Source organism: Balaenoptera acutorostrata, chromosome 16, assembly GCF_949987535.1.
Source record: "Balaenoptera acutorostrata chromosome 16, mBalAcu1.1, whole genome shotgun sequence".
In the NCBI taxonomy this organism is placed as follows: Eukaryota; Metazoa; Chordata; class Mammalia; order Artiodactyla; family Balaenopteridae; genus Balaenoptera; species Balaenoptera acutorostrata.
The window spans coordinates 42,964,189-42,981,029 of record NC_080079.1 but is presented as its reverse complement, the minus strand read 5'-3'; the positions used below and the strand labels follow the sequence as shown (position 1 = coordinate 42,981,029).

Sequence of the window (16,841 nt, the reverse complement as noted above, 5' to 3'; positions counted from 1 at the left end):
TAACCCAAAGAAGCAGAGAATAGTGATAGATTTGTTGCTGACAAACTGAAAGACTTAGGATAGAAAACATTCTACTTTGTCTATTACACTGACTTGGTTGTGACAAATGAGAGGTAAGGTTGAGTGACATGCAAGTATAGAAACACTGCTTCTGGGATATTACAAACTTTTTTGCCACATCTCTTAGGTAGGTAGTCAGACTTGAGTGGGCCCCATCCCATCCTGGATGGGGTCATCTTTCCCTCCCCATGTGGACGCTGGTAATCAGAGCATGCCCAGAGATCTTCCCTCTTCTAGTCAAGGACCACCGCTAAGTTTCCAGCCATATCAGGACCAAGCAAGATAAACCTGCCAGCACAGGTTGGCACAGGTGCACCAAGACCTAAAAGGTGACTCAAGGTAATCCAGGGTTCACTGTGCCATATTTGTAATAAATTAGTATTGCGGTTTTTGCCTCCCCCCACCCCCGTGGGTTTTGCTTGGGCGCTTATGGGTAAGCACCTGCACACTAGGAGAAAAGTTATATAACTTAAAGCTGTCAATCAACTTGTCAGTCAAATGATGCAGGACACAAGGAGGGACCACCACTCTAAAAATCCCAACCCTGCCCCATTGCGAGACTGCTTCTGGTTTCCAGACAGCCCACTCTCATCCTTTCTCGGGAGTGTACTTTCGCTCTGCTTAATAAAACTCTTGCTACTTAAAACTGCTCTATGCCTCTAGACTGAATTGTTTCTCTTGAGAAGGGCAAGAACTGAGGAAATCGTCATTCTGCCAGTGACACATCCAATATCACATAAAATGGTATTCATTCAATATTTTTCTTAAACTTCAGATTGATGCAGTCTTTTTAAAAAAGTACATCCTAAGCAATTGTAGGGGTGGGAAATTTTTCTCTTCTACCCTTCTAGATTCTTTGGCTGATCTAATAATCACATTGATATAAAACAGATTAACAGAAGAAACACAAACAAAAGTTTCATCACATATATACCTTCTGTATACATGGGAGAGACTCAGGAAAATAGGGTGACTTTCCTCCAAAATGGCAGAAGCCCTCACCTTAATTATTATCTTCAGCTAAACACAAAAGAAGATGTTGAGGGTAGAAGGTCAGTTATGGGAGGTTATCTGGAAGAGCTCCTTAAACAAGGGTAAAGTTGATATGAAGATTTAAATTGTTGCCATCTGCATGATAAGTTTCTAGAGATAAGTTCATCTCCCTCTTCCTGGTATAGCCAGAGAGAAACCTTTACAAATGGAGATTTCCCTAGTACATGTAAATGACTCATACAAAAGGGTAGCTTTTACGCAGTTTTCAAAGCTTCTTCTGTGTCTGCAGTTTCTTAAAAATAATCAGCCTGAAATAATCCTGTGCCAAAGAGACATATTTGGGGGTGGTAAATTCTGCTCCTCTACACAATCATAATCTTAAAATAGTAGGCTTGATGAACCAGTTGTGTTTTCTAAAAAATTTATGTTAAATTAAGTGTCTTCTATATATACTCAATTCATACATTTAAAGTATAATTTTAAAAATTTATTTGAGGACCACCAAAATTGTCTCATGTGTCATTTGCTACTCCTACTATACTTTCAACTGTACTAGATATAATAAACAGACATGGAAAATTTAGAACAATTAAAGAAGGACTTTAAAAAAAAATCTTTATACCCCATAAATTTAACCAATCAGGGGAATTCCCTGGCAGTCCAGGGGTTAGGACTCTGTGCTCTCACTGCCCAGAGCCCAGGATCAATCCCTGGTCAGGGAACTAAGATCCCACAAGCTGTGCATTGAGGCCAAAAATAAATAAATAAACAATGAAGTAAAATAGAATAGAATAAAATAAAATAAAATATAACCAATCATAATTATCAGTGTAATCTTGATTATGTTTATTCCCTTCTTGAGAAGGAAAAATGTTTTTCTCTGCCCTCTTAGATTTACTAATTGGTGACTTTCAAATTAAACTGACCAAAAACTAAACAAAACAAAACAAAACAAAAACCCCAAAAACAGTTTAACAGGAGAAAGAATAAAATATTTCATTAAGTATTTTAGAAAGAATAAAGTATGTGCGTATGAAAGCAAACAAAAGAAGTTGCTCCCTGAGCAGCTAAAGATGAGGGTTTATATACCTCACTTCATGCACGAGGAGGGAGAAAATACTTTTTTGGGAACAAGGAGCGGGTTTCTAGGGAGAGTAAACAGGAGACAAAGAAAGTTTGTGGTAATGTGTGTTTATGTAGATGCTAGTGTTTTTCTTCTTCTTTTTTTTTTTTCTCCTTTTCTCATGGCTATAAAACTCTCCCAGGGAAGAGATTCATGGCAGCTTCACTTGCGAAAGTTTCTGCTTTTAATAAGATAAGGGAAACTCTGAAAAGGCTTATTTCTGTGTATGTTCAATCTCTAATGTCTTTAATTTAAAATAATTTGTATATGAACTCTGAGGGTCTAGTGAATCCCCACACTTTGGAAATTTAAACTTTTTTTCCCATGTTTTGACCACAGTCTGTCTTATAATGGATCTAAACATCAAAGAATACTAGAGTTGTTCCCAAACTCAGGTTCTGCTGCTCGCCACTTGAAAGCTAATACTCAAGAGGCAATTGTTGGTTGAAAAGGAAAGGTTGCTTTATTCAGGAGGCTGGCAACCTGGAGAAGGTGGACTCGTGTCCAAGAACCAAATCTAAAGGTTCTGCTTGACCATGAAAGTTTTTAAAGGGGGAAAGGGGAAGTTAATCACTTAATTAATCATTTGGGGAGGGGGCAGTCAGAGTCTTTGTTATCTTTCACTGTGTGCAGACTTCCTTCTGATTGGTTGGTGGTGAGGTAACGGGGCAGTGTTTCAGGAATCTTATACTCACGCTGAAGTTACCATCCTCCACCTGGGTGGGGGCCTTAGTTCCTGCAGAAGAACTCAAAGATATGTTTACATATATTCCTTGAGGAGGAACCAGGGTCCTGCTTTATCACCGCAGGATTGTCTTTTTTTCTATTTTTTTATTTATTCATCAAGCCAATTTTTACTGACTTATTTTTTCTTTTTTTAATTTTTTAATTTAATTTTATTTATTTTCTTATACAGGAGGTCCTTATTAGTCATCAGTTTTATACACATCAGTGTATACATGTCAATCCCAATTGCCCCATTCATCACACCACCATCCCCACCCCCCTGTGGCTTTCACCCTTTGGTGTCCATACGTTTGTTCTCTACATCTGTGTCTCAACTTCTGCCCTGCAAACCAGTTCATCTGTACCATTTTTCTAGATTCCACATACATGTGTTAATATACGATATTTGTTTTTCTCTTTCTGACTTACTTCACTCTGTATGACAGTCTCTAGATCTATCCACGTCTCAACAAATGACCCAATTTCACTCCTTTTTATGGCTGAGTAATATTCCATTGTATATATGTACCACATCTTCTTTATCCATTCGTCTGTTGATGGGCATTTAGGTTGCTTCCATGACCTGGCTGTTGCAAGTAGTGCTGCAGTGAATGTTGGGGTGCATGTGTCCTTTTGAATTGTGGTTTTCTCTGGGTATACGCCCAGTAGTGGGATTGCTGGATCATATGGTAATTCTATTTTTAGTTTTTTAAGGAACCTCCATACTGTTCTCCATAGTGGCTGTATCAATTTACATTCCCACCAACAGTGCAAGAGGGTTCCCTTTTCTCCACACCCTCACCAGCATTTGCTGTTTGTAGATTATATGATGAAGCCCATTCTAACTGGTGTGAGGTGATACCTCATTGTAGTTTTGATTTGCATTTCTCTAATAATTAGTGATGTTGAGCAGTTTTTCATGTGATTCTTGCCCACCTGTATATCTTCTTTGGAGAAATGTCTATTTAGGTCTTCTGTCCATTTTTGGATTGGGTTGTTTGTTTTTTTCATATTGAGCTGCATGAGCTGTTTATGTATTTTGGAGATTAACCCTTTGTCCATTGATTTGTTTGCGAATATTTTCTCCCATTCTGAGGGTGGTCTTTTCGTCTTGCTTATGGTTTCCTTTGCTGTGCAAAAGCTTTTAAGTTTCATTAGGTCCCATTTGTTTATTTTTGTTTTATTTCCATTACTCTAGGAGGTGAATCAAAAAAGATCTTGCTGTGATTTATGTCAAAGAGTGTTCTTCCTATGTTTCCTCTGAGAGTTTTATAGTGCCTGGCCTTACATTTAGGTCTTGAATCCATTTTGAGTTTATTTTTGTGTATGGTGTTAAGGAGTGTTCTAATTTCATTCTTTTCCATGTAGCTGTGCAGTTTTCCCAGCACCACTTATTGAAGACACTGTCTATTCTCCATTGTATGTCCTTGCATCCTTTGTCATAGATTAGTTGACCATAGGTGCGTGGGTTTACCTCTGGGCTTTCTATCTTGTTCCATTGATCTATGTTTCTGTTTTTGTGCCAGTCCCATGTTGTCTTGATTACTATAGCTTTGTAGTATAGTCTGAAGTCAGGGAGTCTGATTCCTCCAGCTCCATTTTTTTCCCTTAAGACTGCTTTGGCTATTCAGGGTCTTTTGTGTCTCCATACAAATTTTAAGATTTTTTGTTCTAGTTCCGTAAAAAATGCCATTGGTAATTTGATAGGGATTGCATTGAATCTGTAGATTGCTTTTGGTAGTACAGTCATTTTCACAATATTGATTCTTCCAATCCAAGAACATGGTATATCTCTCCATCTGTTGGTATCATCTTTAATTTCTTTCATCAGTGTCTTATAGTTTTCTGCATACAGGTCTTTTGTCTCCCTAGGTAGGTTTATTCCTAGGTATTTTATTCTTTTTCTTGCAATGGTAAATGGGAGTGTTTCCTAAATTTCTCTTTCAGATTTTTCATCATTAGTGTATAGGAATGCAAGAGATTTCTGTGCATCAATTTTGTATCTTGTGACTTTACCAAATTCATTGATTAGCTCTACTAGTTTTCTGGTGGCATCTTTAGGATTCTCTATGTATAGTATCATGTCATCTGCAAACAGTGACAGTTTTACTTCTTGTTTTCCAATTTGTATTCCTTTTATTTCTTTTTGTTCTCTGATTGCCGAGGCTAGGGCTTCCAAACCTGTGTTGAATAATAGTGGTGAGAGTGGACATCCTTGTCTTGTTCCTGATCTTAGAGGAAATGCTTTCAGTTTTTCACCATTGAGAATGATGTTTGCTGTGGGTTTGTCGTATATGGCCTTTATTATATTAAGGTAGGTTCCCTCTATGCCCACTTTCCAGAGAGTTTTTATCATAAATGGGTGTTGAATTTTGTCAAAAGCTTTTTCTGCATCTATTGAGATGATCATATGGTTTTTCTTCTTCAATTTGTTAATATGGTATATCACATTGATTGATTTGCATATATTGAAGAATCCTTGCATCCCTGGGATAAATCCCACTTGATCATGGTGTATGATCCTTTTAATATGTTGTTGGATTCTGTTTGCTAGTATTTTGTTGAGGATTTTTGAATCTATATTCATCAGTGATATTGGTCTGTAATTATCTTTTTTTGTAGTATCTTTGTCTGGATTTGGTATCAGTGTGATGGTGGCCTCATAGAATGAGTTTGGGAGTGTTCCTTCCTCTGCAGTTTTTTGGAAGAGTTTGAGAAGGATGGGTGTTAGCTCTTCTCGAAATGTTTGATAGAATTCACCTGTGAAGCCATCTGGTCCTGGACTTTTGTTTGTTGGAAGATTTTTAATCACAGTTTCAATTTCATTACTTGTGATTGGTCTGTTCATATTTTCTGTTTCTTCCTGGTTCAGTCTTGGAAGGTTATACCTTTCTAAGAGTTTGTCCATTTCTTCCAGGTTGTCCATTTTATTGGCATAGAGTTGCTTGTACTCATCTCTTAGCATGCTTTGTATTTCTGCGGTGTCTGTTGTAAGTTCTCCTTTTTCATTTCTAATTTCATTGATTTGAGTCCTCTCCCTCTTTTTCTTGACGAGTCTGGCTAATGGTTTATAAATTTTGTTTATCTTCTCAAAGAACCAGCTTTTAGTTTTATTGATCTTTGCTATTGGTTTCTTTGTTTCTATTTCATTTATTTCTGCTCTGATCTTTATGTTTTCTTTCCTTCTGCTAACTTTGGGTTTTGTTTGTTCTTCTTTCTCTAGTTCCTTTAGGTGTAAGGTTAGATTGATTATTTGAGATTTTTCTTGTTTCTTGAGATAGGCTTGTATAGCTATACACTTCCCTCTTAGAACTGCTTTTGCTGCATCCAATAGGTTTTGGATCATCGTGTTTTCATTGTCATTTTTCTCTAGGTTTTTTTTTATTTCCTCTTTGATTTTGTCAGTGATCTCTTGGTTATTTAGTAACGTATTGTTTAGCCTCCATGTGTTTGCATTTTTTACGTTTTTTTCCCTGTAATTCATTTCTAATCTCATAGCATCGTGGTCAGAAAAGATGCTTGATATGATTTCAGTTTTCTTAAATTTACTGAGGCTTGATTTGTGACCAAGAGGTGATCTATCCTGGAGAATGTTCCATGCGCACTTGAGAAGAAAGTGTAATCTGCTGTTATTAGATGGAATGTCCTATAAATATCAATTAAATCTATCTGGTCTATTTTGTCATTTAAAGCTTCTATTTCCTTATTTATTTTCATTTTGGATGATCTGTCCATTGGTATAAGTGAGGTGTTAAATTCCCCCACTATTATTGTGTTACTGTCTATTTCCTCTTTTACAGCTGTTAGCAGTTGCCTTATGTATTGAGGTGCTCCTTTGTTGGGTGCATATATATTTATAATTGTTATATCTTCTTCTTGGATTGATCCCTTGATCATTACCTAGTATCCTTCCTTGTCTCTTGTAACATTCTTTATCTTAAAATCTCTTTTATGTGATATGAGTATTGCTACTCCAGCTTTCTTTTGATTTCCATTTGCATGGAATATCTTTTTCCATCCCCTCACTTTCAGTCTGTATGTGTCCCTAGGTCTGAAGTGGGTCTCTTGTAGACAGCATATATATGGGTCTTGTGTTTGTATGCATTCAGCAAGCCTGTGTCTTTTGGTTGGAGCATTTAACCCATTCACGTTTAAGGTAATTATATATATGTATGTTCCTATCACAATTTTCTTAATTGTTATGGGTTTGTTTTTGTAGGTCCTTTTCTTGTCTTGTGTTTCCCACTTAGAGAAGTTGTTTAGCATTTGTTGTAGAGCTGGTTTGGTGGTGCTGAATTCTCTTAGCTTTTGCTTGTCTCTAAAGCTTTTGATTTCTCCATCGCATCTGAATGAGATCCTTGCCGGGTAGAGTAATCTTCATTGTAGGTTCTTCCCTTTCATCACTTTAAGTGTATCATGCCACTCCCTACTGGCTTGTAGAGTTTCTGCTGAGAAATCAGCTGTTAACCTTATGGGAGTTCCCTTGTATGTTATTTGTCGTTTTTCCCTTGCTGCTTTCAGTAATTTTTCCTTGTCTTTAATTTTTGCCAATTTGATTACTATGTGTCTTGGCGTGTTTCTCCTTCGGTTTATCCTGTATGGGACTCTCTGCGTTTCCTGGACTTGGGTGGCTATTTCCTTTCCCATGTTAGGGGAGTTTTCAACTATAATCTCTTCAAATATATTTTTGGGTCCTTTCTCTCTCTCTTCTCCTTCTGGGACCCCTATAATGTGAATGTTGTTGCGTTTAATGTGGTCCCAGAGGTCTCTTAGGCTGTCTTCATTTCTTTTCATTCTTTTTTCTTTATTCTGTTCCACAGCAGTGAATTCCACCATTCAGTCTTCCAGGTCACTTATCTGTTATTCTCCCTCAGTTATTCTGCTATTGATTCCTTCTGGCATGGTTTTCATTTCAGTTATTGTATTTTTCATCTCTGTTTGTTCTTTAATTCTTGTAGGTCTTTGTTAAACATTTCTTGCATTGTCTCCATTTTTCCCTCCATTCTTTTTCCGAGGTCCTGGATCATCTTCACTATCATTATTCTGAATTCTTTTTCTGGGAGGTTTCCTATCTCCACTTCATTTAGTTGTTTTTCTGGGGTTTTATCTTGTTTCTTCATCTGGTACATACCCCTCTGCCTTTGCATCTTGTCTATCTTTCTGTGAATGTGGTTTTTGTTCCACAGGCTGCAGGATTGTAGTTCTTCTTGCTTCTGCTCACAGGATTGTTTCTTGATTGCTCCTCCTTTGTTTCTGCATTCCCTCACTTTCCTGGTTAACCACTGTTTGAATCTGCCCTTTGGAACTAAGTGAAGGTCAAGGAGGCTGGATGAAACCTACAAACAATAAATGGGGAACACAGAAAGGATTTGTACCTGGGAGGGCCCTACAGGGTCCTACTTTGTTTCAGAGTCACATAGTTATTGCATTACAGAAAGGTTGCACTTGCAAAATTCCATCAATAGAGATTTCTGGTTTTTGAGATCTTGCCTTAGAACACTTCTTTACAACCAGTAAAAATAGAAAAACAAAACAAAACAAAAAAAGAGGAAAAAATAAAAAGCTGTGCTCTCTTGGCAATATTGTAGCTAGTGGATAAGAGAAAAAGTGGAAACATAATTCCCTTTACTGTTACAAGGACACTCTTCTCAGAAATTGTAGCTTTTTAGAGTCCCAAAGTATGAAGAAATAAAACAATTCTCATTTAGAAACTTGGAAACAGGTTATTTTAGTGATGTCAGCAGGCTACATGGAGACAAGGAAGGCTCTCAAAATACTTTGTAATAGGCAATCTTATGTGAGACAAACAAAAGCATTTCTCCAATAAGAGTATAGCAGATCTGGTGGGTTTTCTTTCTTTTATTTACCCCTTCATTTTTTTTTTCTTTCTTTCTTTTTTTTCCTCCAAATAACCAATATTTATCTCATAAACTTAAATTTGTTGAAGCATTATCAAAAACAAAAAAAAATGCTGGGGTAGGGGAAGGAGTGAAGGAATCAAGAGTCATCTTTGTTTGTTAACTGGCCTTCTCAAAGAAAAGTAAACATTCCTGTATCTTCATGATGGGAGATAGTTTCACAACTTGGAGAAAGCCTTCTATGGAAGTTAGGCTCCTACCCTCCCACAGGCACTGGGAGATAGAAGCTCTATCTTCCTTGATTAATTATTACATTTCAATGAGATGATTCCTAGGTCCTGGAGAAAGAGTCCTGGGTTATAAAACTGGCAAAAGTTTGAGCTGGGAGAAGGTTGACATCTCAAAGCTGTGGAGAAAGTATTTACAATTGGAAGTTTTCTAAAGTAAATGCTCTGAGAAAAGTGAGGTCAGATGCCTACACTCTGGAAGAAACCTGTCTACAGTTTAGTCAAGCTAGAGGGATCATTGTATCCACCTCGTGTTCTTTTTCTTTTTTCTTCTCTCACAGGACCGTGCACAAAACCTGAATGAACGGCGAACCACTACCACCACCCTCACAGTGGATGTTCTAGATGGAGATGACCTGGGTCCAATGTTTCTTCCTTGTGTCCTTGTGCCAAACACTCATGACTGTCGCCCACTCACCTATCAAGCTGCCATACCTGAGTTGAGAACTCCGGTAAGCATACTCCCATCTTTTCTTCTTCACTTCCACCTCTCTAACCCCAGTGGGATCCTGTTCAAGTGTTTTGAACATGTATTCAGTGAAAATAGCAAACTTCACTAGATTGGTACTGAAAAATATTTATGTCCAAAACCATTTTGAGACAGTATGGGTAAATTTTTGGTCATAATGCATAATTACATCATTTACAAAGTTGAAGTTGAAAGTATGTCATGAAGCAACAGCCCATTTGACTCTGATTATTTTTTTTTTTTTTTTGGTGTGTAAAGCATAACAAATTTCAGTTGCCAACATATACTGGGAAACCCCAAGAAATGACTCCAGCATTTCCTTAAATTCACATGTAAACATGCAACCCTAAGTCAGAGGACACACAAGTCAACAGTATACTGTCTTGTCTCTTAGAGTCCTGAAATATTATTGGAGATTATGCTTGGCTGTTTGGAGGTGGGAGCTAATGAATCCTGAATTCAAATATTCAATATTTATTAGTTAAAGATGTATTTTAAAGAAACAAAAAGTTAAGGCATGAGTACATATTTTCTACACTCAATTCTGCATTTGTTTTTTACAATTCTGATAAATCTTAACTTGCTGTCAGCCTGGAATTCATACCTTAGGCCTGCCTGGATGATAAATATACATACCTAAGAATAAAACTTAGAAGGCTAACAGATATCCTGCTTAGGCTAAAATATCAATTTCTCCCTTAAAAGTAAAAAAAAAAAAAAAGAAAAAAATGAATTCTCTTTTAGAGCAGTCAGATTCCTAGGAGTGAACTATTTGATTAATGTCTTTGCTGTTCCTCTGGAAAGGATTCAGCCTTCTGGGTTAGTAACATGGCTGATGATGTCAGAATTTGTTGCAAGGAATTTGAATTTTTTTCTCAAACATTTGAGATCTGTGGTTTGGGGGTCCTCTCTGCATATGAAATATTTTAAAAGGATAGAACAGAAATCCCTTCTCCTAAGTGTAAATTACACTGCATTCCAGTCACTTCAAAGAATTCTTATCCTATATTTTACCAATTACTTTATCCAACATTTTACCTGCTAGCTTTACTAACAGTAGCTCTTAAATGGTTGAAAATCACTTTTGTGTCTGTTGGCATAAATGCTTACTGGTCTAGTTGGCTTGCATGAAAAAAATAAGCTGGAAAAAAAAAGAATAAATGTTATGATGTGCATTGAGTGAAGAAAATAATATAATTTTTCAGCTAAATGGAGTAATTTTGCAGGCAAAAAAGCTAATGTAGAGATTGTCTAGACAAACATTCATAGGTTACCTAAAGTTATATGTCATGATATTATTTTTGTTGAATATCAGTGAGAAACCTTAATGATGTGAACATTGAACTTTTCTTTGAAAGGCTTAATTGAAATCATGACAAAACATATTTTTAGTATTAATTTATTTTTGAGTTAATTTGTGTAGCTGGTGTACCAGTGAGATCCCAGGAGAATGGGAATACTGATATAATAAGACTAAAATCAATGAACCAGTATGATGAATGTTTAACAGTACTTGATGTACTGAGAGAAGTAAATAAAGACAGAGGTTACTGCTTGAGAAGCAAAGTGTATTGACTTTATAAAGGATCTTTGAGTATCCCTTCCTCTCTGCTCCAGATTACAGACTAAGCATCTCTCTCATTCCTATACAGTTTCATGTTAGAGACAAAGTCATGCTCCAGATTTGGGGTAAGTGACAATAATGACTAATGGTTATATAGATTGTTCAGTTTGTCATGAACTGTGCTAAATTCTACAAAAATACTAACTTAAATCCTTGTGGATAATTACCACTATTATGGTTTTTTTATAGATGAGATCTCTGGGGTACAGAGTTTAAGTAACTTAACCTTATAGCTAATAAGTAAAAAGTGTTTTCTTTTAAAATCATGTATCTTAAATTAAATGGTATGCTATAAATTCCAGAATGATCAAACTGGAATGCTTCGTCATCATTTTTAAACATATCAACCCATTCTTTAACATTCTGTGAAACAAAGAGAATTTTAGTTTTACAGATTTAAATATTTATGGCAAGTATTTATTTGTTAAGCATTATATTTTTATTGCCATGTAGAAAAAAATTAAATATGTTTACTTGCAAAATTAGGCAATTGTTCTGATTATCAATCACTGCATAACACATCACCAAAACTTAGTGGCTTCAAATTACAATCTTTAAATTTGTTCATAAAGCTGCACTTTTGGCAGACTTGAGGGAACACCTCATCCCTATTCTACACAGCATCAGCTAGGGCACGTTGACTAAGGGCTGGGCGGCACTTTGACTAAGGGCTGGGTACCACTTTCCAAATGGTAAACTTAGCAAGTTGATTCTGGCTGTTGGTTCCAGCTTAGTGAGGGCTGTGAGCTGGAGACTTCATTTCTACTCCATGTAGGTCTTTCCTGGGCTATTTGGGCTTCCTCACATCAAAGCGTTGGGTTCTAAAAGAAAGATTTCCCAAAGAATTGGACAGAACTTTTATGAACTAGCCTTGTAATTTTCAGTGTCACTTCAGCTATAGTCATACCTCTGCCAGATTCAAGGAGTAGAAGTATATACCATCTCCTGAAGGGAGGAGTGTAGGAGTTACATTGTACGAAGAACATAAGGGGAAGGAAATTTTATTGTGGCCATCATAGGAAAACGAAATCAGCTGTAGTAGTGGCATCAGGTTTCCATGTGCTCTTTTACATGCCGTTTCAGATCCCCTCTAGATCACTAGGGTTAAGAAGTGTAGCTAGTTTTTAAGATTCACATTCAAATTGCTGTGTTTATGGCTCTTTTTTAAAATTTTCTTTTTTTTTCTATTTTCCTTTGCTATTTCCATACTTTGCTAAAATTTCTGGAAATTTCAATAAATAAGATCTTGTATTCAGAGCAAGAGAACTAGCCATTTATGTCAGCTAAACAGGGTATGATGACTCTAATTACATACTTGCTGATCCTTTCCTGAATAATTCTTCAAATTTTGAGAGCTTTGACACCTGCTCACCTTCTGGGTTGATGTGAAATTTTCCACCAATTACCTCAGTGATATTCTTGACTTGAGATACCATCCTTAGTTCTACCACAATGCATGCAGAATTTATCAGCTCAGAAAATCTTTAAAAGGTAGTCTAGTACAGTGTTTAACCCATGAACCAAGATATAATAAAAATAATATAATATAAATCTGATATAAATCTGGTGTCTCAGGGGCACTAAAGCAATTTGTAGCCCTGTGCTAATTATTGTGTATTTATTAATTTGGTAAATAGCCACTGGACCCTAGTATATGTTGAACTGTATGTTAATAGAGGAGACTTGTCAACCTGGATGAGATAAAATTCTTCTGATATATTGTGTAAATTTATTCTCACTTTCTGACTCTCTTAAAGTTGTTATGCCTATCTAGTTGAAGATTTCTAGTATTATAGAAAACTTCTGTAGAATTTGGAGAGTATAGGGCCCATGGTTCTGTTTTCTCGATTTCCTATTAAAGGCAAAGACAGTAAATACTTATGTATTTTTTTCAGTGTTGAACAGTTGCATACTGTTTGGCTAGTTGGATTTACTGCTGAGTAAATTGTCCCTGGTTAGAAACGCCATAGTATTAATATGATAATATTGACATATTAGCTATGCGTTTACTATATATATATTTTCCTATATTTATTGTGCCATGCAGTTTTCAGTATTTTGGCATTAGTTGCTTACCAGACATGGCCATCTAGTAGCTAGAATCCATGCTCTAATGAATTCTTCCCCAGCCCTGTTTAAAGCCTTGGGTTAGTTCCCAAGACTATCTTGCCACAAATGCCCCCCACTATAATCTTTGTCATAAAGAACTCTAGTTTTCAGGTGGCTATCAAAGAGAGTTCTTCTGCTTTATTTATGCTGCTCTCTCCTTCCAGGGAAACTTTCTCAATTATTACAAGGGTGGTGATGATTTCCAGTGATGTATGACATTTATAATTTCCTCTTGGCTCATACTCATTAAATGTGTTACAATCTGGGAACTCCTTCCTGTCTTGTCTTTTATGAAACTACTGGTTCTTCTCCTCCCCTTGATGGCCTGGTGTTTCTCCTCTTAAATCTTTGATGGACTTTTATTATTTCTTTTTTTTTTTTTTTGGTAAAGGGTATCCCCGTTCTTGGATTGATTGATTGATTGATTGATTGATTCTTATTCTTATTCTTAAATCTTAGGGATTTCCCAGACTTCTATCTTTTGAAGCTTTTTTTTTTCCTTTTCACTATATTTTTCACCAAGATTCATCAAACCTACATAATGTGTTCCTTTTTCACCAAATAAGGATGATCTGTATGTTGTAGAAGTGTTTTCTGACCTGAAATCTCTCCTGACTTCCAAGCTTACAATTCTCAATTTTTCTAGGTAGTTTTCTTATACTCCCCACAGACACCTCATTATCCTTTCTAATATATTCTGATGCATCCATGTCCACTCTCATGTTACCTTTGTTAGCTTTGGGGTCTTGGTTGATTTGGACCAAGATTTCAATGACCCCCCCCCCCAATCTCAAACTCAATCTCCAAAGACATTCTCTGCATTATCTATGAAGTGTTACTCAGATATGTTTGATGCCTATTTTACTGCCCAAATACCTGCTTAGAGATATACCCTCAACTCTGGACCCCTAGAATTGGAATACAATTCTGATCTGATCTTTCACTGTCAAAGTTTCAGTATTTCCCATCATATACCAAATAAGTTTCAAAACTTTGAGCATATCACTTAAAGTATTTTATATCTGACCATTTTTCAGTCTCATCTCTTTTAACTTGCATAAAGCAACTTCTCTAGAAACAGAGCTTTGCATAGGTACCTGGCCTTCTCTGAGAATTACCCTCCCTTTTCTCCACTTTGTTTCATATATTAAGCTTATGGTTTTTATTCAAGCTTCATCTTGGTAATATGAAATGATAGGCCCTTAAAATTAAGTTTTTCTCTGTTATCTGCATGAATTTCTACTATAAGCACTGAACTCCCTGTTGTATTGCAGTCATTCACCCATTTCTCTTTCGCTAGACTATTAGTTCTTTAATTTCCTACTTGTCATTATGTCTTAATGTATAACCCATTCGCTTCATGTAGTAAATGTTCAGAAACTATTGAATTGAATTAAATTGAATTGAATTAAAATTTCAAGAAATAATATATTGTACACTGAGATACTACATATAAATATGAATAAGCATGGCTCATGCCTTCTCCCTCACAATGAGAGTTTATTTATCATAAACATGCATATGTAAAGAATATATATGTATAATTATTTATTATAAGTATGTATTATCCAAATATTAGCCATGATATATATATATATATGTATATGTATATGTGTATATATATATATATATATATATATATATATATATATATATAAAACATTTTAACACACTTTTAGTGTTTTCCAATTAGAATTGCAAGGACTACCATACTTGGCATCTAGTCAAGAATAACCTTCAAATAGGAGTCTAATAGGTAGTCTGGATAAAGTATGCATATTTCCCAATTACCATAGAGAGTCCCAGTTTATAATTGTTGTCCCAGCACATTGTTTGCAATGCCTCCTTCTTCTTTCAATAATGTTTCAAATATTAAATTATATCCTTCTTTAGTCGTTAGGCCAATTATTTTCAAAATGTGTCCTGCGGAACTCTTCTTGGGCCAGCAAAGTGATAAATAAAGAAGGAAACAACTGGCAACTCTCAAACTGCCTATAACCTTTTAGTGAGAAGACTGTCAAAGTAGGTTGAAGGGAAAAATGATAAGTAATATATCTAGAGTCAATATATTACATTTTCTACCAATTTTTTTCCTGCCACAAACAGTCACACCTACAGGCCACCAGCAGCAAATGATCACAGAAACTTCAGAATTAAGTTGGGGAAACAAAAGCTAAACACCAAACAAACAAACAAAAACTGGAATTCAGCAAATATTGCCTACAATGTGAAATTGTATTACAGTAATTCTGAAACGGGTATGTGAAATTATCAGAGAAAAGGAATGATTCATTTTTTTTCCCCTTGGTCAAACTTTATGTTGAATAGACTCAACTATATTATATCTCCATTTATAGACAATGTGAAAATAATTTTAATTGTGGAACAATTAAAGGATAAGAAATAATTGGAGGAATTGAGTTTATTAACATTAAAGGGACAAAGTCACAATTCTTCTCAGTAATAAGACAGAAGTCTAACTTTTCTTGTTGAAGAGTTTGTTTAAAATATTATTTTAAATTAGCATTGGAGGTATGTTTTCCTATGAAACACAGATAAAGAGAAAAGACACAAGGTCATTTGACTTGGACTCGATGTTGATAACTTCATAAACATTTACTCTTGAACTCTCTGATGGCTTACTAAATTATGTAGGAACATTTTGCAAAGGTGTTTCTTATCACAATATAAGGGAGTTTGTAAGAACTCAGAGTCCAGGCTAAAACCTGTGTGATGTTGGGAATGTTGCTTAATGTCTCTAAACCTCAGTTTAGGTTTGTCATCTGTGAAATGGGGATAATACAATCTAATATATGGGAATTTTGTGAGTACTACAAAAGAAGATTCGTGAAACACATTTAACTTGTTCCTAGCAAATACTAAGGATTTAATAATATTAGCTATTTCTATTATTATTATCATTTCCTGTGGAATTTCTTCATCTGGCTGGATATTTACTCAGAGACTCATGGGAGGAAGTAGCTAATTCAAATTGGTTGTTAAATATCTAGCTATTTTTAATCAAAATTTCAGCTTTAAAAACTGAGTTGTATATGTTGATAAGCCTAATTTATTCTGATTTTGCTATTCCTAATTAATTCAGTATGACTTTGGTTCTTTAAAAAAATGCAATACCTGGAATTCGCTGGAAGTCCAGTGGTTAGGACTCAGCATTTTCACTGCAAGAGGCACAGGTTCAACCCCTGGTCGGGGAACTAAGATCCCACAAGCCATTTGGTGCGGCCAAGAAAACAAAAACAAAACAAAACAAAAAAATGCAATACCTTTATTAAGAAGAACTGTAGGGGGCTTCCCTGGTGGCGCAGTGGTTGAGAGTCCCCCTGCCAATGCAGGGGACACGGGTTCGAGCCCTGGTCTGGGAAGATCCCACATGCCACGGAGTGGCTGGGCCCGTGAGCCACAACTACTGAGCCTGTGCGTCTGGAGCCTGTGCTCCGCAACAAGAGAGGCCGTGATAGTGAGAGGCCCGCGCACTGCGATGAGCAGTGGCCCCCGCTTGCCGCAACTAGAGAAGGCCCTAGCACAGAAACGAAGACCCAACACAGCCAAAAATAAATAAATAAATAAAGAA

General features: G+C 36.1%; 1 protein-coding gene across 17 annotated transcripts in view; it reads left to right on the top strand.

The window, feature by feature from the left end:
• PCDH15 (protocadherin related 15) overlaps positions 1 to 16,841 on the top strand; it is a 755,972-nt gene that overhangs the window by 338,514 nt on the left and 400,617 nt on the right. For all 17 annotated transcript variants that reach the window (XM_028166694.1, XM_028166693.2, XM_057531449.1 and 14 more), the window contains one exon: positions 9,329 to 9,499. In XM_028166694.1, the coding sequence (XP_028022495.1) occupies positions 9,329 to 9,499 (171 nt within the window). The remainder of the gene's footprint in view (positions 1 to 9,328; positions 9,500 to 16,841) is intronic.